Source organism: Moschus berezovskii, chromosome 21 (genome assembly GCF_049115385.1).
Source record: "Moschus berezovskii isolate FMDL1 chromosome 21, NW_MosBer_1.0, whole genome shotgun sequence".
Taxonomy (NCBI): domain Eukaryota; kingdom Metazoa; phylum Chordata; class Mammalia; order Artiodactyla; family Moschidae; genus Moschus; species Moschus berezovskii.
In genome coordinates this window covers 27,904,171-27,927,361 of record NC_142480.1, presented here as the reverse complement: position 1 = coordinate 27,927,361, position 23,191 = coordinate 27,904,171, and the positions used below count along the sequence as shown (strand labels likewise).

The 23,191-nt window shown below is 39.2% G+C and overlaps 1 protein-coding gene and 1 pseudogene across 2 annotated transcripts in view; one reads left to right on the top strand and one right to left on the bottom strand.

Annotated features, from left to right (window-relative positions):
• The window catches only part of NUBPL (NUBP iron-sulfur cluster assembly factor, mitochondrial), a 258,493-nt gene that overhangs the window by 144,825 nt on the left and 90,477 nt on the right, over window positions 1-23,191 (top strand). For both annotated transcript variants that reach the window (XR_016035623.1, XM_055418221.2), the window contains exon 7: window positions 21,779-21,872. Coding sequence is in view for 1 of the 2 variants with exons in the window: in XM_055418221.2 (XP_055274196.1) it covers window positions 21,779-21,872 (94 nt within the window). In the remaining variant the exon portion in view is untranslated. The remainder of the gene's footprint in view (window positions 1-21,778; window positions 21,873-23,191) is intronic.
• LOC148774520 (cell division cycle-associated protein 3 pseudogene) lies at window positions 1,111-5,299 on the bottom strand (annotated as a pseudogene).

The following is a 23,191-nucleotide window of genomic DNA, read 5'->3' as shown; positions in this document are numbered from 1 at the left end:
TTAAAATGAGTTTTTAAGTTATCTATGTGCTCATTCATGGAACAACAGACTGGTTCCAAATAGGAAAAGGAGTACGTCAAGGCTGTATATTGTCACCTTGCTTATTTAACTTATATGCAGAGTACATCATGAGGAACGCTGGGCTGGAAGAAGCACAAGCTGGAATCCAGATTGCCGGGGGAAATATCAATAACCTCAGATATGCAGATGACACTACCCTTATGGCAGGAAGTGAAGAGGAACTCAAAAGCCTCTTGATGAAAGTGAAAGAGGAGAGTGAAAAGGTTGGCTTGAAGCTCAACATTCACAAAACAAAGATCATGGCATCTGGTCCCATCACTTCTTGGGAAATAGATGGAAAAACAGTGGAAACAGTGTCAGACTTTAATTTTCTGGGCTCCAAAATCACTGTGGGTGCTGATTGCAGCCATGAAATTAAAAGACGCTTACTCCTTGGAAGGAAAGTTATGACCAACCTAGACAGCATATTAAAAAGCAGAGACATTACTTTGCCAACAAAGGTCCATCTAGTCAAGGCTATGGTTTTTCCCGTGGTCATGTATGGATGTGAGAGTTGGACTGTGAAGAAAGCTGAGCACCGAAGAATTGATGCTTTTGAGCTGTGGTGTTGGAGAAGACTCTTGAGAGTCCCTTGGACTGCAAGGAGATCCAACCAGTCCATTCTAAAGGAGATCAATCCTGGGTGTTCATTGGAAGGACTGATGCTAAAGCTGAAACTGCAATACTTTGGCCACCTCATGCGACGAGTTGACTCACTGGAAAAGACTCTGATGCTGGGAAAGGTTGGGGGTGGGAGGAGAAGGGGACGTCAGAGAATGAGATGGCTGGATGGCATCACCGACTCTGTGGACATGAGTTTGAGTGAACTCCGGGAGTTGGTGATGGACAGGGAGGCCTGGCGTGCTGTGATTCATGGGGTCGCGGTGAGTCGGACACGACTGAGCGACTGAACTGAACTGAACTGATATGCTCATTCATTTATAGTCCTATCTTAGGTTTAGGAGGAGTCAGAGAAAATGAGCCTTTCCTGTCTCCCTGGGAGAGGGCTATAAAGACAGAATTTCATCAGGCTCTGGGGTCTCATCGGGCCTAGTTCTCCACCAAAGGAGGTGCGGATTTCCCTTGTCCTGGTCCTGGCCTTGCTCCCAAACTCATCCTCCAGTGTTTAGAAGTCATTTAGTTCCCAAAACCCCCTTCCTTTAGTTCTCTAGCATTTTCACTCAGGGAAGAGGCTGCTTACCTGTGACAGGGTCCTGGGGTGTTGTCCTCCTACAGGATGGTGAGCAGAGACCTCCCTAGTACCTTATTTTCCATCCATTGTGCTTAGAACCTAAAGATTGGAGTGTCTCGGGGTCTCTCAAGGCTGGCCAAAGGGGTTTTGGTGAGTTGTCCTGTTTCTTCCTGTCCGGAAGGAAGCTCAGTCTGGCTTCAAGATGATGTCTGGTCCTCAAGGGATTACCAATGCCCTCAGGCAATTCAAGTTCAGGTGAGGGTGCCTCTGGAGGCAGAGCAGGCTCTGGGGAAGGATTCAGTTTGGGGGCTTCAGTCTCATGTAGTTCACTGAACTGTTTCACCAGTGAGTTTGGGAGGTGGTCTGTGTTGCTGGAGTTCATGGGTATCCATGCAGTGCAAAGGGTAGGAGTGCAGGCATTGGAGTCCTGGGACTGATTAAGGCCCTGCCACCAGTCCTCTGTGGGTCATTTGGAGTGTGGGGTCTACACTTAAACAGGAGTGTACAGGAGGCCTTCAGTAGGTGAATAGGGATCTGCCAGTAGAGCAACAGCATGCCATGCAGTGGAGGCTGTGTGGAGTGACTTGGATGCTCTTGGCTGAGCCCATCTCAACTAAAAGGAATAGAGTGGTTAGGACCTAGCACGAGATGGTGGATGCTGGGGGCCATTTCCACCTCAGGTGCACAGCAACTCCTCAGTTTGTTAACTAATGGTAACTTACTTATTCATTCGCCCTTTAAAGGATATTGAAGTTTGAGCCACTTTTTCTTTATTTAAAAAAAAAAAATTATTGCACTGAGCTTCTTTGTAAAAGCGATAACAAACACTTTTTTAGGATATATAATTTGTGTGTTTAAGATTCACAGGTGAATTTGATGTTTGCTTAGGTGCCTTTTGGAGAAGGCAAAGGCAACCCACTCCGGTACTCTTGCCTGGAAAATCCCATGGACCGAGGAGCCTGGTAGGCTGCAGTCCATGGGGTCGCGAAGAGTCAGACACGACTAAGCGCCTTCACTTTCACTTTTCGCTTTCCTGCATTGGAGAAGAAAATGGCAACCCACTCCAGCGTTCTTGCCTAGAGAATCCCAGGGACGGCGGAGCCTGGTGGCTGCTGTCTGTGGGGTTGCACAGAGTCGGCCACGACTGAAGTGACTTAGCAGTAGTAGGTGCCTTGATATTGTTCTAAGTTTTTTGAGAATCCCTTCCTTTCTTCCTCCCCATTTCTTTCTTTTTCTTGCTCCCTTTGTTTGAACATTTAAGTTATTCTCTTATCAAATTTCAGTTATTCAGCACAGTGTTATCAACCATGATCATCATGTTTCACTATAGATCCTCAGACCTTATTCATTTCATAGTTGAAAGTTTGTGTTCATTTAATAACCTTTCTTTTTTCCCTACTGGCAACCACTTTTCTACATTGTATCTATGAGTCTGACTTTTTTTTTTTTTTAGAAAAAAAATGCCACATATGAGTGATACTGTGTCTCCTGATGTGAAGAGCCAATTCACTGAAAAAGACCCTGGTGCTGGGATAGACAGGGCAAGAGGAGAAGGGGACAGTAGAGGACGAGATGGTTGGATGGCATCATAGAGAAAATAGACATGAGTCTGAGCAAACTCCAGATCGTGAAGGACAGGGAAGCCTGGCGTGCTATAGTCCAGCTGACCCAAAGAGTCAGACACGGCTGAGTGACTGAACAGCAATGCAGTATTTCTCATTCTCTACATGGTTTATTTCACTTAGCTTAATGTCACCCTGCTTATTTAACTTATATGCAGAGTACATCATGAGGAACGCTGGGCTGGAAGAAGCACAAGCTGGAATCCAGATTGCCGGGAGAAATATCAGTCACCTCAGATATGCAGATGACACCACCCTTATGGCAGAAAGTGAAGAGGAACACAAAAGCCTCTTGATGAAGGTGAAAGAGGAGAGTGAAAAGGTTGGCTTGAAGCTCAACATTCAGAAAACAAAGATCATGGCATCTGGTCCCATCACTTCATGGGAAATAGATGGGGAAACAGTGGAAACAGTGTCGGACTTTATTTTTGGGGGCTCCAAAATCACTGCAGATGCTGATTTCAGCCATGAAATTAAAAGACACTTACTCCTTGGAAGGAAAGTTATGACCAACCTAGATAGTCTATTAAAAAGCAGAGACATTGCCAACAAAGGTCTGTCTAGTCAAGGCTATGGTTTTTCCCGTGGTCATGTATGGATGTGAGAGTTGGACTGTGAAGAAAGCTGATCGCCGAAGAATTGATGCTTTTGAACTGTGGTGCTAGAGAAGACTCTTGAGAGTCCCTTGTACTGCAAGGAGATCCAACCAGTCCATTCTAAAGGAGATCAATCCTGGGTGTTCATTGGAAGGACTGATGCTAAAGCTGAAACTGCAATACTTTGGCCACCTCATGCGACGAGTTGACTCACTGGAAAAGACTCTGATGCTGGGAGGGATTGGGGGTGGGAGGAGAAGGGGACGACAGAGAATGAGATGGCTGGATGGCATCACCGACTCGATGGACATGAATCTGAGTGAACTCCGGGAGTTGGTGATGGACAGGGAGGCCTGGCGTGCTGTGATTCATGGGGTCGCAAAGAGTTGGACACGTCTGAGCAACTGAACTGAACTGAACTGAATGTCATCTATGTTTTTGTTACTGGTGGGATTTCTTTCTTTCTCATGGCTGAATAATATTCCTGTGTGTGTGTGTGTCTCAGAGAGAGAGAGAGATCTCCTTTATCCATTCCTCCATTGATAGACGCTTAGGTTGTTTCCATATCTTGGCTATTGTGAGTAATGTTGCAGTAAATATGGGGGTGGAGATATCTTTATGATATTCTGTTCTTTGGAAATCTGCCTAGAAGTGGGATTGCTATATCACATGGTAGTTCTGTGTTTAGTTTCTTGAGAAACATCCATATTGTGTTCCATAGTGAATGCATCAATTTATACTCCCATTAATAGTGCACAGGAGTTCTTTTTCCATATTCTTCCTAACTCTTATTATCTCAATATATTTTTGATGATAGTCATTCTAACAGGTGATATCTCACTGTGGTTTTTGATTTGCATTTCTCATTGATTAATTTTTGTTATTGAGCACCTTTTTATATACCTGTAGTTCTTTGGAAAAGTGTCTTTTTGGTTCTTCTGCTTCCTTTTAAAATCAGATTGTTTGGTTTTTGCTGTTGGGGTTATGCATTCATTATGTATTTTGAATAGTAACCCCTTATCAGATATTTGATTTGCAGATATTTTCTCCCTTTCAGTAGGTTGCATTTTCATTTTGTCAATTGCTTTCTTTTCTGTGCAGAAACTTTTCAGTTTGATGTGGTCCCACTTGTTTATTTTTGCTTTTGTTTCCTTTGCTTTTGGTATTAAATTCAGAAAGTCATTGCCAAGACCAGTGTCAAGGAACATAACTCCATTTTCTTCTAAGAGTTCTACTGTTTCAGATCTACTTTCAATTTGTTAATCCAGTTTGAGTTGATTTTTGGGTATGGTATAAGATATGAGTCCAAGTTCCTTCTTTTGCATGTATCTGTTCAGCTTTCCCAACACCTTTTATTGAAGAGATTATCCTTTTTCCCATTGTATATTCTTAGGGGAACCAGTTTTTAAAAAAATCTTTAACAGGAGCTAAATAAATAAATCAGAAAATTTATTTAGTCATGCTGTAATTACTCATAATGAAATAGAATTGTTGCCATAGTTGGTTTTATGGGAAAAGGACAGAGGTCCTGTATTTTCAAAATGCAGAGTTGAGGGTATCTTGCAAAAATCTTTTCTAACTATATCAGAACATAAGGTATTATGCATAGGTCTTTAGGTTAAAGATAGTCCAGCTGATTCATTTGTATCTCAGGAAGTTTCTTACTTCACTAAACTCTGAATGGTTTTCAAAGACATGACAGGACTTATGAAATTGAGTATATGTGTTTAAAAAAATAAACTTAAAATGAGTAAGTAGCTTTTGAAAGAGCCAGACATCTTACTTGTAGCTTCATGGGTAGTTGATTTTTCCTTCAGTTTGATGGCCATCAGTAGGAGGTCTACTTTTCTTATGGTGATGGTACCTATTGTACCTCCTGGAGAAGGCAGTGGCACCCCCCTCCAGTATTCTTGCCTGGAGAATCCCAGGGACGGGGGAGCCTGGTGGGCTGCACAGAGTCGGACACGACTGAAGCGACTTAGCAGCAGCAGCAGCAGTATAAAACCCAGAGCCTGCAAACCACCCAATAACTATCAGTATTGATTTTAGGTGCTTCATATTTCTGTGAATGAATATGTCAGAGAACAAAATTAGGAGTACTGGTAAAAGTTTCATGTGCAGAATTTTGTTGCCAAATGTCTAGTACAAGTCTAAGATGATTGCTGATTGGAAGGGCCTAACTGAGGAATGCTAACCAGTCATTCCCAAGTTGTCTTATAGAACCCTGAAGATGTTATGTTCTGTACTTTCATCAGGAGTCCACGTAATAATTGATTCACTTTACTGTGCAGCAGAAACCATCACAACATTGTAAATCAACTATGCTCCAATAAAAACTAATGTAAAAAAGAGTATGTAAGAAATGTCTTATGTCTCTACTTCCTTTGGAGGATGACTGAAGAGGAATGGGATAGAAGGGATGGGGGTAACTTATTGAAAAGCAGTACGTTATATGGAAAGAATGTGGGCTGTGGTGACAAAGGGTAGTAACTTTGGTGGTGGGAGGTTGTGGAAGATTTCTTTTGACTGTCTCTGTTTTTCAACAGAATGAGACTTTTTATTGGGCATGTATGTACCTGGCCTGAAGATACAAAGGTGAATGAGACTTGTCTCTGCCCTTTAGAGAGAGATTTACTATTTAAATAGGATAGCAGCTTGGTTCTACTGTTAGTACACATTTCTTCCAGTTTTCTTGGTTTGTACTCAAGTTTTAGCCTTAGTTTTCTCACTGTTGGTCTTTCTTCTCTCGTATTTTTTAATAGGTCGTTGATTGAGGAATTCAGAGAGACGGGAGATACTAACAGATTGATTCAGGCCGTAAAATTAACTTACATTTTATGTTGGGAATCCACATATATTTCTTTACTCTGACTTATTGTCCTATATGTTCATATTTCAGAATTAGTAAGACTATACCTGATTCACGGAGTTAATTTCTTATACCCAGATATCCTTGCTTTCTGATGCTGAAGTAGCTTGGTCAGAACTTCAACCCTTAATTTGTTCCTCCACAACTAGTTTGCTGTTGTTTTTAAAATGGGGACCATTTTTAAGGTCTTCATTGAATATTTGTTACAGTATTGCTTCTGTTTTTTTGGCTGCAAGGCATGTGAGTTCTTAGTTCTCTAACTAGGGATCGACCTCACACCCTCTGCATTGGAAAGCAAAGTCTGAACCACTGGAATGCCGGAGAAGTCCCTAGTTTGCTGTTTTAAATGCAAGAAATCAAACTTCATACTATATGCCTATTCTGATGCAATTTTGAAAAAGTATGTGTTCATCATATTAAGTAAAATTATTATTTTTCAACTGGAAGAGAAAAAAGAATTCTGTTAAATGTGCCTTGAAATTCATAATCTGAAAACACTAGTCTAGTTGATAACAAAGATTTTTAAACAGACAGCCATGATATTTAAATTAAAAATGACTTTTCTGTACATTAGTACTGAAACTAAGAGAAAATGTGTTCCAGAATAGCAATATATGTCATTATTATCTTATTTAAGAAACCATAGCTTACTAACTAGAGTTAGGTGTGGCTCAGAAGGTAAAGAATCTGCCTGTAATGCAGAAGACCAGGGTTCAGTCCTGAAGGGAATGGCTGTCCACTCTAGTATTCTTGCCTGGAGAATTCCACAGACAGAAGAGCCTGGTGGGTTAAAGACCATGGGGTCGCAAAGAGGAGGACACGACTGAGCAACTAACACTTGTGCTGAGTCTCACCATTATCCAGTTATTTTTCCTTCTATTTCATGGCATGGTTTACACTTCCTACTCTGGACTGCATTCTGTTATGTATCTACCACTGGAGGCAGGGATAGCTTGGGGAAAATTGTAGTGCAAGTTCTATTGATTTACAGGTTTTTGGTGTAGTTCTTGTTTGAGAAGAGTCTAATGATACTTAGTAACATTAATTTCCAGTTTTATAGACAACAAACTGAGGTCTTAAAAGATGGCTTTCATCAAGATTACAAGTGGTATACCAGATTTGGTTTGTTTTTTGTCCTCCTATCCCCATTTCATGGGCACAGGAGCTTCAGTTAGTTTGCTCATTGCTGTATTCTCAGTGTCTAGGACAACACTTGGCACATGCAGATGTTGGAATTAATTTCTTAGTTAGGGTTAAACTCCATAATGATGATTCTGTGTACCCTTTTATATTCTGGCGTTAGGCATGCATATTAATGTGTGATCTGCAATATTAAGATAAATAAGAAAACACCAGATACCTGTTTAGGAAAGAGCAATCTCTAGATACATTACTACATTCATGCTCATCAGGGTACAAGATTATTGTGAACAAGTCTGGATATAATGACCAGTGTTCATAAATGAGAATGAAGGAACAGCTGTTCATTTAATGGTCTTTTAATGAGATGCATACAATTCAGTCCGTTTTTCTATTTCTTTGCAATTTGGTTGTTTCAGGTTTCTTAGATGTCTTTTGGGTACTTCTAAAGTAATTATGTAGTTTAGGAACTTGGGAAATTCGGAAGTTGATAAGATGGAAAGTAGATTGTTTTATGTGTTTCCCCCCCCCTCTATCCACAAACCTACTTCCAATCTATATCTGTACAATCTTCATCTCTGTTCTTTCTCCATCCTTAATCTTTCTCAAAATCCTTTGTTAAACGTAGCTTGGTCATTTGTAGTTTGTAGCAGCTAAAAAGCTGCTGCATTTTTAGTTTTCACTAGGAAAAATCACTTATGACAGTACATTTATTGTTTTTCTTCAGATATGTAGGTGACAGGTCTACTTAACAGGAGCAGGATACAGGTCACTAAAATGTAGAAGTTTAATTAATATATTCAAACAACAGATGTGAGTTCTTTTCTGCTCTTTTCTAGGCCTTTATTTTTAGCCATTTATATATTCATTGTACTTTGACACAATGTTTTCATGCTTAATTTTACTGGTGAGAAATTTTTCTTTAATTTGCAAAAAGCCATTTAAATCAGCTTATGACATCTAAACATATGGAAAATATATTTTTAAATTACATTTTCAGGTCATTTTGAAATGTGGTGACCTCAGAAATCGACACATATTTTCTTAGCACTTGATTAGAAGAATAGACATGATATGCTCGTTGAGAGAAATTTTAGTATTGACTTGCACTATATGACAAATTGTTCTTTAAAGTAACTTTTTTCAATATGATACTATTTAATTATTTAATGCTTTTTAGAAAATTAGTCATCTCATTTCCATTTCAGAAAAAAGCCTCTATATATCAGACAAAGGTATTTTTATTATCCCTATTTTGCAGAGTAAGTTTTAGGCAAATCATTTGGTTTCTCAGTTTCAGTTTCTTTATCTGGAATGTTAGGTCCATGAACCAAAGTAAATTGGAAGTGGTCAAACAAGAGATGGTAAGAGTGAGCATCAACATTTTAGGAATCAGTGAACTAAAATGGACTAGAACGGGCAAATTTAATTCAGGTGACCATTATATCTGCTACTGTGGGCAAGAATCACTTAGAAGGAATGGAGTAGCCCTCATAGTCAACAAGAGTCCGAATGCAGTACTTGGGTACAGTCTCAAAAATGACAGAATTATCTCTGTTCATTTCCAAGGCAAACCACTCGGTATCACAGTAATCCAAGTCTGTGCCCCAACCACTAATGCCGAAGAAGCTGACGTTGAATGGTTCTTTGTAGACCTACAAAATCTTCTAGAACTAACATCAAGAAAAGATGTCCTTTTCATCATAGGGGACTGGAATGAAAAGTGGGAAGTCAAGAGATACCTGGAGAAACAGGCAAGTTTGGCCTTAGAGTACAAAATGAAGCAGGGCAAAGGCTAACAGAGTTTTCCCAAGAAAATGGACTGTTCATAGCAAACACCCTCTTCCAGCAGCACAAGAGATGATGCTACTTATGGCCATCACCAGATAGTCTATACTGAAATCAGATTGATTATATTCTTTGCAGCTGAAGATAGAGAAGTTCTGTCAGTCAGCAAAAACGAGACCTGGAGCTGACTGTGGCTCAGATAATGAACTCCTTATTGCCAAAGTCGGACATAAATTGATGAGAGTAGGGAAAACCGCTAGACCATTCAGGTATGACCTAAATCAAATCCATTACAATTGTACAGTGGAAGTGACAAATGGATCCAGGGGATTAGATCTGATAGAGTGCCTGAAGAACTGTGGAGGGAGGTTCGTGACACTGTACAGGAGGCAGTGACCAAGACCACCCCCAAGAAAAAGAAGTACAGAAAGGCAAAATGGTTGTTTGAGAAGCTGCAAATAGCTGCGAAAAGAAGAGACGCGAAAGGCAAAGGAGTAAAGGAAAGATATACCCATCTGAATGCAGAGTTCCAAAGAATAGCAAGGAGAGATAAGAAAGCCTTCCTCAGTGATCAGTGCAAAGAAATAGAGGAAGACAATAGAATGAGTAGTACAGCCACTATGGAGAACAGTATGGAGATTCCTCAAAAAATTGGAAATAGAACTGCCATATGATCCAGCAATTGCACTCCTGGGCATACACACCGAGGAAACCAGAATTGAAAGAGACACGTGTACGCCAATGTTCATTGCAGCACTGTTTATAATAGCCAGGACATGGAAGCAACCTAGATGTCCATCTGCAGACGAATGGATAAGAAAGCTTTGGTACATATACACAATGGAGCATTATTCAGCCATTAAAAAGAATACATTTGAATCAGTTCTAATGAGGTGGATGAAACTGGAGCATATTATACAGAGTGAAGTAAGCCAGAAAGAAAAACACCAATACAGTATACTAACACATATATATGGAATTTAGAAAGATGCAAATGATAACCCTATATACGAGACAGCAAAAGAGACACAGATGTATAGAACAGTCTTTGGGACTCTATGGGAGAGGGTGAGGGTGGGATGATTTGGGAGAATGGCATAGAAACACGTATGTTGTCATATGTGAAACGAATCACTAGTTCAGGGTCAATGCATGTTATAGGATGCTCGGAGCAGGCATGCGGGGATGACCCAGAGGGAGGATAAAGGGAGGAGGGAGGGGGGAGGGGGGTTCAGGAGGGGGAACTTATGTAAACCCGGGGCAAATTCATATCAATGTATGGCAAAACCAACCAATATAATATTGTAAAATAATTTGCCTCCAACAAAAAATAAATTAATTACCTAAAAAAAAAAAAAGAGAAAAACTAGAGATCTCTTCAGGAAAATTAGAGATACCAAGGGAACATTTCATGCAAAGATGGGTTCAGTAAAGGACAGAAATGGTATGGACCTAACAAGCAGAAGATATAAAAGAGAGGTGGCAAGAATACACAGAAGAACTATACAAAAAAGATCTTAATGACCCAGATAACCACGATGGTGTGATCCCTTACCTAGAGCCAGACATCCTGGAGTGCGAAGTCAAGTGGGCCTTAGGAAGCATCACTACAAACAAAGCTAGTAGAGGTGATGGAGTTCCAGTTGAGCTGTTTCAAGTCCTGAAAGATGATTCTGTGAAAGTGTTGCACTCAATATGCCAGCAAATTTAGAAAACTCAGTGGTGGCCACAGGATTGGTAAAGGTCAGATTCCATTCCAGTCACAAAGAAAGGCAATGCCAAAGAGTATTCAGACTACCACACAGTTGCACTCTTCTCACACACTAGCAAAGTAATGCTAAAAATTCTCTAAGCGAGGCTTCAACAGTATGTGAACCAAGAAATTCCAGATGATCGAGCTGAATTTAGAAAAGGCAGAGAAACCAGAGATCAAATTGCCAACATCTGTTGGATCATAGAAAAAGCAAGAGAGTTTCAGAAAAGCATGTACTTCTGTTTATTGACTACACTAAAGCCTTTGACTATGGATCAAAACGAAGTGCAGAAAATTCTTAAAGAGACAGGAATACCAGACCACTGTACTTGCCTCCTGAGAAACCTGTATGCAGGTTAAGAAGAAACAGTTAGAACTGGACATGGCACAACAGACTGGTTCCAAATTGGGAAAGGAGTTCGTCAAGGCTGTATATTTTCATCCTGCTTATTTAACTTATATGTAGAGTACATCGTGAGAAATGCCAGGTTGGATGAAGCACAAGCTGAAATCAAGATTGCTGGGAGAAATATCAATAACTTCAGATATACAGATGATACCACCCTTATGGCAGAAAGTGAAGAGGAACTAAAGAATCTCTTGATGAAAGTGAAAGAGGAGAGTAATTTTTAGTGGCTTAAAACTAAATGTGCAAAAAACGGAGACTATGGCATCCAGTCTCATCACTTCATGGTAAATCGATGGGGAAGCAGTGGAAAGAGTGACAGACTTTATTTTCCTGGGCTCCAAAATTACTGCAGATGGTGACTGCAGATAAAATTAAGACACTTGCTCCTTGGAAAAAAAGCTATGACCAACCTAGACAACATATCAAAAAGCAGAGATATTACTTTGCTGTCAAAAGTCCTCTAGTCAAAGCTTTGGTTTTTCCAGTAGTCATATATGGATATGAGAGTGATCATAAAGAAAGCTGAGCGCTGAAGAATTGATGCTTTTGAACTGTGGTGTTGGAGAAGACTCTTGAGAGTCCCTTGGACTGCAAGGAGATCAAACTAGTCCATCCTGAAGGAAGTCAGTCATGAATATTCGTTGGAAGGACTGATGCTAAAACTCAAGCTCTATTACTTTCGCCACCTGATGGGAAAAACTGACTCATTGCAAAAGACCCTAATGCTGGGAAAGATTGAAGGCAGAAGAAGGGGACGAGAGAGGAGATGGTTGGATGGCATCATCGACTCAATGGACATGAGTTTGAGCAAGCTCTGGAAACTGATGATGGACAAGGAGGCCTGGCATGCTGCAGTCCATGGAGTTGCAAAGAGTGGGACATGATTCAGTGACTGAGCTGATCTGTGAAAAGGACTTTGGACAAGATAATCTCTAGAGTCCCTGCTATCTCTGAAACTCTCTTTTGAAAACCATTTCAAGATGAGGATACAGAGGCACCAAAAAGTTAAGCAGCTTGGTTAAGTTCAGACAATCAATTAATAATAAAACCTTAATATCTGACTTCCTGACTAACCTGTTTTTTGACACTTTTGTACAACCCTTATACCTGAAACTGCTGATATCTTCCCTTTACTGAAAACACATCAGTTTACAAAAATTATTCTACATATGTAATCCTTTTTATTTTTCTAAAAGCTCAAGTGTATGTCTGTAGTTTTAAGTTAAATCATAATTTCAGTTCAGTTAAGTTCAGTCGCTCAGTCATGTCCGACTCTTTGCGACCCCATGAATCACAGCACGCCAGGCCTCCCTGTCCATCACCAGCTCCCGGAGTTCACTCAAACTCATGTCCATCGAGTCGGTGATGCCATCCAGCCATCAATTCTCTGTCGTCCCCGTCTCCTCCCGCCCCCAATCCCGCCCAGCATGAGAGTCTTTTCCAGTGAGTCAACTCGTCGCATGAGGTGGCCAAAGTATTGGAGTTTCAGCTTTAGCATCAGTCCTTCCAATGAACACCCAGGATTGATCTCCTTTAGAATGGACTGGTTGGATCTCCTTGCAGTCCAAGCGACTCTCATGAGTCTTCTCCAACACCACAGTTCAAAAGCATCAATTCTTCGGCGATCAGCTTTCTTCACAGTCCAACTCTCACATCCATACATGACCACTGGAAAAACATAGCCTTGACTAGACAGAACTTTGTTGGCAAAGGTCTCTGCTTTTTAATATACTATCTAGGTTGGTCATAACTTTCCTTCCAAGGAGTAAGCGTCTTTTAATTTCATGGCTGAAATCACTATCTGCAGTGATTTTGGAGCCCAGAAAAATAAAGTCTGACACTGTTTGCACTGTTTCCCCATCTATTTCCCATGAAGTGATGGGACCAGATGCCATGATCTTTGTTTTGTGAATGTTGAGCTTCAAGCCAACCTTTCACTCTCCTCTTTCACTTTCATCAAGAGGCTTTTGAGTTCCTCTTCACTTTCTGCCATAAGGGTGGTATCATCTGCATATCTGAGGTTATTGATATTTCTCCCGGCAATCTGGATTCCAGCTTGTGCTTCTTCCAGCCCAGCGTTCTTCATGATGTACTCTGCATATAAGTTAAATAATCAGGGTGACAATATACAACCTTGATGTACTCCTTTTCCTATTTGGAACCAGTTTGTTGTTCCATGTACAGTTCTGACTGTTGCTTCCTGACCTGCATACAGGTTTCTCAAAAGGCAGGTCAGGTGGTCTGGTATTTCCATCTCTTTCAGAATTTTCCACAGTTTATTGTGATCCACACAGTCAAAGGCTTTGGCATAGTCAATGAAGCAGAAATAGATGTTTTTCTGGAACTCTCTTGCTTTCTCCATGATCCAGTGGATGTTGGCAATTTGATCTCTGGTTCCTCTGCCTTTTCTAAAACCTGCTTGAACATCTGGAAGTTCATGATTCACATATTGCTGAAGCCTGGCTTGGAGAATTTTGAGCATGACTTTACTAGCGTGTGAGATGAGTGCAATTGTGTGGTAGTTTGAGCTTTCTTTGGCATTGCCTTTCTTTGGGATTGGAATGAAGACTGAATTTTTCTAGTCCTGTAGCCACTGCTGAGTTTTCCAAATTTGCTGGCATATTGAGTGCAGCACTTTCATAGCATCATTTTTCAGGATTTGAAATAGCTCAATTGGAATTCCATCACCTCCACTAGCTTTGTTCGTAGTGATGCTCTCTAAGGCCCACTTGACTTCACATTCCAAGATGTCTGGCTCCAGGTGAGTGATCACGCCATCGTGACTTTCTTGGTCGTGAAGATCTTTTTTGTACATTTCTTCTGTGTATTCTTGCCACCTCTTCTTAATATCTTCAGCTTCTGTTAGGTCCATACCATTTCTGTCCTTTATCGAGCCCATCTTTGCATGAAATGTTCCCTTGGCATCTCTAATTTTCTTGAAGAGATCTCTAGTCTTTCCTATTCTTTTGTTTTCCTCTATTTCTTTGCACTGATCACTGAGGAAGGCTTTCTTATCTCTCCTTGCTATTCTTTGTAACTCTGCATTCAGATGCTTACATCTTTCCTTTTCTCCTTTGCTTTTTGCTTCTCTTCTTTTCACAGCTATTTGTAAGGCCTCCTCAGACAGCCATTTTGCTTTTTTGCATTTCTTTTCCATGGGGATGGTCTTGGTCCCTGTCTCCTGTACAATGTCACGAACCTCTGTCCATACTTCATCAGGCACTCTGTCTATCAGATCTAGTCCCTTAAATCTATTCCTCACTTCCACTGTATAATCATAAGGGATTTGATTTAGGTCATATCTTTATGGTTTAGTGGTTTTCCTTACTTTCTTCAATTTAAGTCTGAATTTGGCAATAAAGAGTTCATGATCTGAGCCATAGTCAGCTCCCAGTCTTGTTTTTCCTGACTGTATAGAGCTTCTCCATCTTTCGCTGCAAGGAATATAATCAATAAGATTTTGGTGTTGACCATCTGGTGATGTCCATGTGTAGAGTCTTCTCTTGTGTTGTTGGAAGAGGGTGTTTGCTATGACCAGTGCGTTCTCTTGGCAAAACTCTATTCGCCTTTGGGCTGCTTCATTCTGTACTCCAAGGCCAAATTTGCCTGTTATTCCAGGTGTTTCTTGACTTCCTATTTTTGCATTCCAGTCCCCTATAATGAAAAGGACATCCTTTTTGTGTGTTAGTTCTAAAAGATCTTGTAGGTCTTCATAGAACCGTTCAACTTCAGCTTCTTCGGCGTTACTGTTTGGGGCATAGGGTTAGCTCTTATCAAAACAGTCTCAAGGATGAGTTCATTAAATTTTGTTGTGTCATTTATTTCTACAAGTCAGTAGGTCATCAACTCAAGTGGAATTTTTTTTTGTTATTCAGGTTGTTATTATAATATTTATTATTTAAATAATTTCATCTTTGTAGCAATTTTCTTCTTGCCACCAAAATAAAATATGATTTTATGTATAAGCCACTGGGTAGAACAAAAACCATGTTTCAGACTTAATCCTAATTTGTGTTTTTAGATATATATTTTATGTAAAAGGTACTTCACATGGCAAAAAATTAGTTTTAATAGTGTAATAACTTGACTCAGAATTAGTCTCAGTGGATATGGATTGAACACTGAACACTGGTTCATTATGGAGGGAGTTAGTTGTGGAGAGTCCAGAAATGCATAAAGAATGGATTCTTCTGTCACGGACCTTATACTGAAGTTGAGGAGATAATTTTATATAAAAATAATTACCTAGAATTCTTGGAGCTGAAGACCTATTCAATCCTTGGAAGTTAGTTGAAGCAAAAATCCTAGTAGCTTGTTGGTTTGTCTGACAAGTTTGTCCATGCGTCTGAGGCAAGTTTAGCTGCATCTCCTGTGCCAGAGGTGGCATGGTTTTATGTCTGGGATTCTGAGCAAAGTACAAGTACTGTTCTATTTGCTGTTAGGTTTGAATCATGCCTAACAGTGGTTGGAGAACCAGGAAATCAGGGACAGGTAGCAGGACTTAGGTAAGGGATAGAAGGAACAACATATGGATGACCAGAGTCAGATGTCAGGACATGACATTGAGATCTACTCATTATGAGTCAAGTGGGCATAAGAGTCAACCAACTATTCAAGGACTAATTAAGAGCAGACAGGAAGGAAAGAAGCAATGTCTGACTTAGCAAGCTTCCTTTAGCATTTGCTCTGTTACCAATGGAATATTTTAAGTGTTGTATGAATAGGTTTTTGAGATACAGTCCACTTTTAAATCATTCAATCTAGATTTTTGTCCCATTTCTCCTGCTTCGTGATTTGTCTTTTTGTTCTTAAAGTCACACCTTTTTCTTGTCCTCATGAGTGTAATTCTTCTTGGCCACCACTTTGGCTCCAGCGGGTCATAACTCTAGCTCTTCTTTCTTGGCAGTGATGTTCCTCCTTGAATCCACAGGGACCCAGGGCCCACCCTGGCTGATGCTGTTTTCACCCTGCTCCCATTCGCCTTGCTCGCAAACCTAGGATAGCTGGGAGTCTCTGCCTTTGCTTTGGAAAAGTGCGTCTGGACCTTGTGGTGCTTAAACATCGCCTGGGTAGTGCTCATGATGGAAACCGCTACACTGGAGGCTGACTGTGGTACACTGCTCCAGCCAGCTGAGAAGCTAAAAATGGAATGCATCCATGGGCCGTTTCTTTTTAACACTTACAACTCAGATACTTTGCACTCGTACTCCCAGCATCCTCTGCATCGAGGCTTGATAGGTGCCACTTTGGTCAGCTTTTTAATAGACGTATCGGTGGAAGGAAGTGGTCCATCTTTACCCTTTCATAGCACCATACTCTTCATAACTGATGTCCCGCTGTCTTCATAACCTTATCTGTCCAAATATAAGACACTCTTTTATCTCCCTGTCATTCCTCAGTAAAGAGGGAATTACCTTTATTTGAGTGTTTGGGTTTCTCTCTGATTATCAGGCATTATTTTGAATACAAAACACAAAATATTGTTTGGGTAAGACATATTAGCCTAAAATTACCCCAGTCGGTGCTAGCTGAAATATTTTCCCTGAATAAGGTTGACAAAAAAGAGAAATAGTAAGATAAGGACAAAAAATAAAAATAATTTAACAGAGATTTAGTAATTATTTCTGATGGCATAACCTTTAAGTGTTGGTTGTCTTAATAACAGAGAAAGAGCAATTTAAAAAAGCAATACCATAAGATGTGCTGTTTTAGCTATTGCAAATACATATTTATAAAACAAACAAACAAAAAAACAGCTGTTCTAATGTTATTTGAATGACTTTGGAAAAAAGCTCAGTGACTGATTTGATTCCAAAAGTCTTGTATCTCAAAAACTTTAGAGGTCATTAAAAGTTACATATAACTGTGTAAAAGAGACATCTTGCACAGAGCTTCTGTTGGCAGACTGAGGTCTGAACTGTTGCCCCTAATCTGTACCACATCCCATCCTTCTCAATTGCCCTGACCACTGGATTTTTTAAAAATTCTCCTGTTATGCTGTTTATGTGCCCCTTCAGATACAATGCACCTGTTTGACTTCCTAACTGCATTGCTGGGTTCTCTGCTGCAGCACTGCCTCTTTATCCATAGGGCATCTCTGAACCACCTTGGTAACTCCACTTCTGGATTGACTTAATCTGTCCCACTGGGATCCTTTAAGTCTGGAGCCTGCCAGGGAGCTGAGAAGGTTTTACCAGAGGTGGAGTTACCTTGAAAGTAATGAAGCTTAAGTTCAGGATTACACACGGTCTTGGGTTGTAGAATGTTGTCAGTGGAAAGCTGAAGCCGGTTGCAGTCAGGGACAATTTCTGTGTAAGCATTTCTGGTGTTCAGGAGGTCTCAGAGAAAGGAACTCTAAGGTGCTAACGTGTTATGATGATTTCTTTTACATTCTAAATAAATATTTACTTTTGTACCTAGTTTTGCATTTCTGGCTTTGCGTTCTTACTCTTAGAGAACACCATGAAGTTGTGTGTGCTCCATGACACACAAAGTCTGGATCTTCTGCAGTGCTGTGTGCTCAGTCACTAAGTCGTGTCTGACTCTTTGAGACCCCCATGGACTATAGCCCACCAGGCTCCTCTGTCCATGGGATTTTTCAGGCAAAAATACTGGAGTGGGTTGTCATTCCCTTCTCCAGGGGATCTTCCTGACCCAGGGATTGAATCTGTATCTCCTGCATTGTCAGGCAGATTCTTTACCATTAAGTATCCTGGGAAGCCGGGATCTGCTGCTGGGTTTTACTAAATTAGATGCCTGGGTATTTTGCTAGTTCTTATTTCCCTGCATTTAGTAATAAATAATTTATGTGAGTAAATCCACACTGAATAGAATGTAGAGAATCCCCAAATCATGCTAAAATCAATGCTTCGGTAGTTCTTTTACAAGAGAACTGGAACTTTCTGGGAGACAGTATATTTTAATATATTAATATTATATTCCTTGAGAGCTTCCCTGGTGGCTCAATCGGTAAAGAATCTGTGTGCAATGCAAGGAGACCCGGGTTCGTTCCCTGGGTCAGGAAAATCCCCTGGAGAAGGAAATGGCAACCCACTCCAGTATTCTTGTCTGGGAAACCCCATGGACAGAGTAGACTGGTGAGCCCCAGTCCATGGGGTTGCAAAGAGCTGGACACGACTGAGCAACTAATATTTCATTTCAATATTATATTAATATGTTATTTGTTAATTGGGGTCACAAAAAGTCAGACATGACTTAATGACTGAACAGCAATAATGTGTTAATTATGTTAATTTTATATTAAATTATTATATATTCATTAATAGCAATATATTTATGTATTAGTGAATGCCATAAAACTGGAAGTCAGATACTGAGTTCAGTTCAAGTCTGCAAGCCTTGGTGAAATGCCTACTATGTATGATGAGGGTTCTGGGCCAGGTTTTTTATTTTTCCCATGGAGTTTGAATTCAGTTTAAGAGTCATTTGAAATTCATTGCCTTAACAGTGTAGTATTTTTAGTTCCTTGAAAATATAATAGGAATTCTCTTTAAAGATGTAAGAAATTGGAGCCAATGTGATAAATACGATTACATGCCAAGCAACAACAATTATAAATTGTTGGCACCAGTCATTTGATGTCCTCTGAAACAAAGAGGCTTGTCAGTCTGCCAGTGGTAGGAGTTTCAGTGCAGAGGATGTAAAATGAAAAGTTTCCTTTATCTTTTTTGTAAATAGTTTCATAGATGATGGCCATGGGTAACTTAGGGATAACTGTTTTCAAACCAAGAAACCCCATATTGAAGATGAACTACTTCATGTTCATCATTTCATCATTCTCTTAAAATGTGTCATTAAATCAGTATCAAATACTTGTGTTTGAGAAATATCATAGAATTCCTAAAAGACATGTCAGTATATCATGTCAGATATTGATAAATGTTTTCAAGGAAAACACATTCAGAGAAGGAAAGAGACTGATGGTTGGAGGAGTGCTGTTTTAGAAAGGCTGTGCTGCCTTCCTAGCTATTCCATGAATGTACCAAGCATATCCCCATCTCAGGGCCTTTCCACTTGCCGTTGCTTCTGCCTAGAATGCTCTCTAAGAATTGCATGTTATTTTTCTCACTTCAGGCTCTGACCACCCTGTCGAAGGTAGTCCCTTACACCACATTCTATTCCTTTTCTCTCTTCTTCATGTTTTCCTCACTATCTGACCCTGGGAACTGAAGAGACTCAAAGAACTCCTTTGATAAATTCATAGCTGTCTGAACTTTTACTACCCACTCTCTGAAACTCAGAAATTGAAGACTTTTAAAATGTCTTTTCCTGTTTGATCTGAATATATCCGAATCAGGAACCAAGTAATTCTGTATAGAAAGGGATGCTTGTTTTCTTTGTAGTACTTTTTACTTTGTCTTTCTGTTTATCTACCTGTTTCTCTCACTAAAACTATAGCTGCTTGGTGGCTGGGACTTTGTTTTTTTCATTGCTGTCCATTCATCACCTGGAACAGTGCCTGAAATCATTTCTCAGTAAATATATGTTGAATAAATATGTTAAAACAGAAATGAATCAATCAGGCCCAATATCACATTTTAAGAATATGTGATTTTATGGAAAAGGCTTATTTCACATTATTAAGTTTTAAGAAGCAGGATACACGATATAGTTTCCATTTCCTTTAAAAAAAAACTTTAAGTATTTGCATGTATGTATTTATTCATTCATTCCTTGAAAGAAAACTTAAGCATCTCCTATATGTCCATTCTGTGTTAGATATTCTAAGTCATCTACAGTTTCCTGAGAAGATAGATACTGAAGCAATAGTAAATGAATGCCATCTTTCCTCTTGCACTGCTCTTCAGCTGTGTTGATCTTTCAGTTTCTCTCACTAACCTTTTTTGCACAGGTTGTATCATTTTGTGTTGAATATCTCTCTCCCTCTGTGAGACTAGGGACGATGACATTATTCTATTATTAATTACCTTGCTCAATGCCTGATATATAGTAGGTACTCAGTAAACATTTGTTGGTTGAATTAATGAACAAATGATTAGAAGAATTGTTCCTACATAATAGGAACACCATGTCTAATCTGTAATGAAATTTATGGGAAGTGACTTTCAAGCTGCAGCCTCAAGAATGAGGAGGAATTAGCAAGTAAAGAAGACCAGGCAGAAGTTCTAAAGCTTAAGCTTAGCCTTTATTCTAAAAGCAATAGAGGAGTTTTAAACAAACAAACAAACAAAACACCACTGCACTATCAAATCATTTTTTTCTGTGGTATTAAGAATAGACTGTATGGGCAATGGTGATACAGGGAAATTGGTTGGGAGATTTTGGTGATAAATGTCTGTGGTTCATGTTGGATTCTTGGCCATGCAGAAGGAGAAGTAAATACATTTCATAGATTTTTTAGAAAGCATAATATAAATGGTGAGGGAAAGGGAACAAGTTAAGTATGATCCCAAGTCTTTGCATTAGGCAACTGAGAGGACCCTACGGCCTTTGGCTGAAACTGAGGATTCATAAGGAAGAACCATTTGAGGAGAGAGAAGAGCTTGAAGGACCCTTGGTAGTGGTGGTGGTTTAGTTGCTAAGTTGTGTCTGACTCTTGGGACCCCATGGACTGTTGCCTGCCATGCTCCTCTGTCCATGGGATTTCCCAGGCAAGAATACTGGATTGGGTTGCCATTTCCTTCTCCAGGGGACCTTCCTGAGCCAAGGATTGAACCCATGTCTCTTGTGTTGCAGACAGATTCTTTAAAAACCAACTGAACCACTAGGGAAGCCCCAAAATATCCTTGATACCTATCTAATTGGGGCTGAGCAGTTGTTTAGGTATAGGTACTTAAAAAAGTGCCTGAAAAGAAATAATCAAATGTTAATAGTTTGGAAATCTAGTTATATTTATAAAATTTTCTTATCAAGTTTAAGTTTTCATTATTAGTGTATTTTATGAATAAAAAATAATAAACATTAAAAATTATAGTAGGATCTGCTACAGGAAACACTACTAAAAACTCGAAGGACAAAAAGCTAAGACCTCCTTAGGTAAAATTAGGGCTGTTCTCAGTGAAAATAGATTATTGGTCCTGAAGTCCATTGTGCAATGAGCTCATCATTATGGTATGTATGTGTTTTGTGGGATCATCTGAAAACTTAACCTTATTAGTCAGAGAAGGTCTGCTAGAAGCAAAGATGGTTTCTTATACATCCATGGTTTCTTATACATCCATATCAGCCCTCAGCATAGTCCCTGGCACTTAGTAATCGCTCAAGTGAAAGCTATTATTTTAGATTTGTTATTAATTTTTTTTTGTTTACATCACTATTCACTGCATTTGTTTTTAAAGTGATATTATTTGTGTCATCTTGGTTTTTAGGTAGATTGGGGTCAACTGGACTATCTGGTTGTTGACATGCCACCAGGAACTGGAGACGTGCAGTTATCAGTCTCACAGAATATTCCCATTTCAGGTAACTCTTACAGTTAATGGAATTTGTGGTATCCTTGATGTTTTGTTATTGTCATACAGTAAAACAAACTCTATGATAGGCAAACATTTTTATGTCTTACAAACATTATCATTTATAAATTTATCTTTAGAGATCAGATTCATGAACAAAAGTTTCAAGGAACTGCTAGAATAAGCATGTTTACAAAAATATAAAGAAAGATACTTTGAAAAGGTAGTGATGTAAGTCTGCATTTTTGAAAAGAAGTGGTGTTTAAGTATTATTTATTTAAAACCTGGCTGTTTGGTTCACAGTCGTTTAGCACTTACAGCGTAGTACCTGATACGTGGCAGGCGCTCAGTAATATTTATTGAATAAATACTGGGAAATTTTGGCTTTTTAATAAATACAACTATGGGAAAATTTTACATCCTGCCAGTTAGCTAATGTTAAAGTTGAGAGCAATAAACATGTTAGTTTATATCGAATACAAAATACATAACACTTCAGTATGGTAGTGGATATCTTTTTATGCAATGGAATTTAAATATTAGTATTAACTTTTATATTGAATCTGTTTCTAAGGATTTTCCTAGATTCCAATGCAGAAATAGTTGTAAATCTCTCTTATTTACATATAAGGACTTTGAAGAAAATAATGGAATTTAAAATGTCTTTTCAAATCTATTATTTGTTGGTTATAAATACACTTGATCTTAGCCAAAAGGCCGAGAAGCGATATGTTGGTAATAAATAACCAGGAGCTATCATGGACAAGTCACCAAAAAGTTTAGAAACTAGGTATTTGATAATATGTATGCATTCTTTGAAAGTATCATTATGATACTAATAATAATTATGACTACTTTTGATATTTTAAATAGATTTATAACCTTTCTGGAGCCTGAGGCTTTTACTTTTTGGAGCAAATTATAATGCATGAGATGGGAGTAAAGTGCAGTAAAACAGGAAAGTAATTTGTCCTTTCTGTGGTCAGAGTTCTAAATAGTTTGTATTTTTTTCTTTTTAAAGTAGTTTTGGGACTTTTATTTTTTAAATATCGAGAGTGATCACTAACTGTTTATTGAATAAGCTGTACTCCTTGAACTTTGAAATGCCTGTTGCAAGATCCCAAAACTCTTATTTATGTAGATAATATTGATAAAGTTGGGCTAAATTATTATTTATTCCCTGAGTTGTGAATTGGTACCTTGAAAAAGTTTAATTTACTTCACACAGATAAACTGATGTCCCTAAGCAATTTTCCTTTGTTTATTCAGATAATAACCCCTCTGTCTGGACAGGATTTGTGATGATATCACCCTGTTTAATTTGTGCTT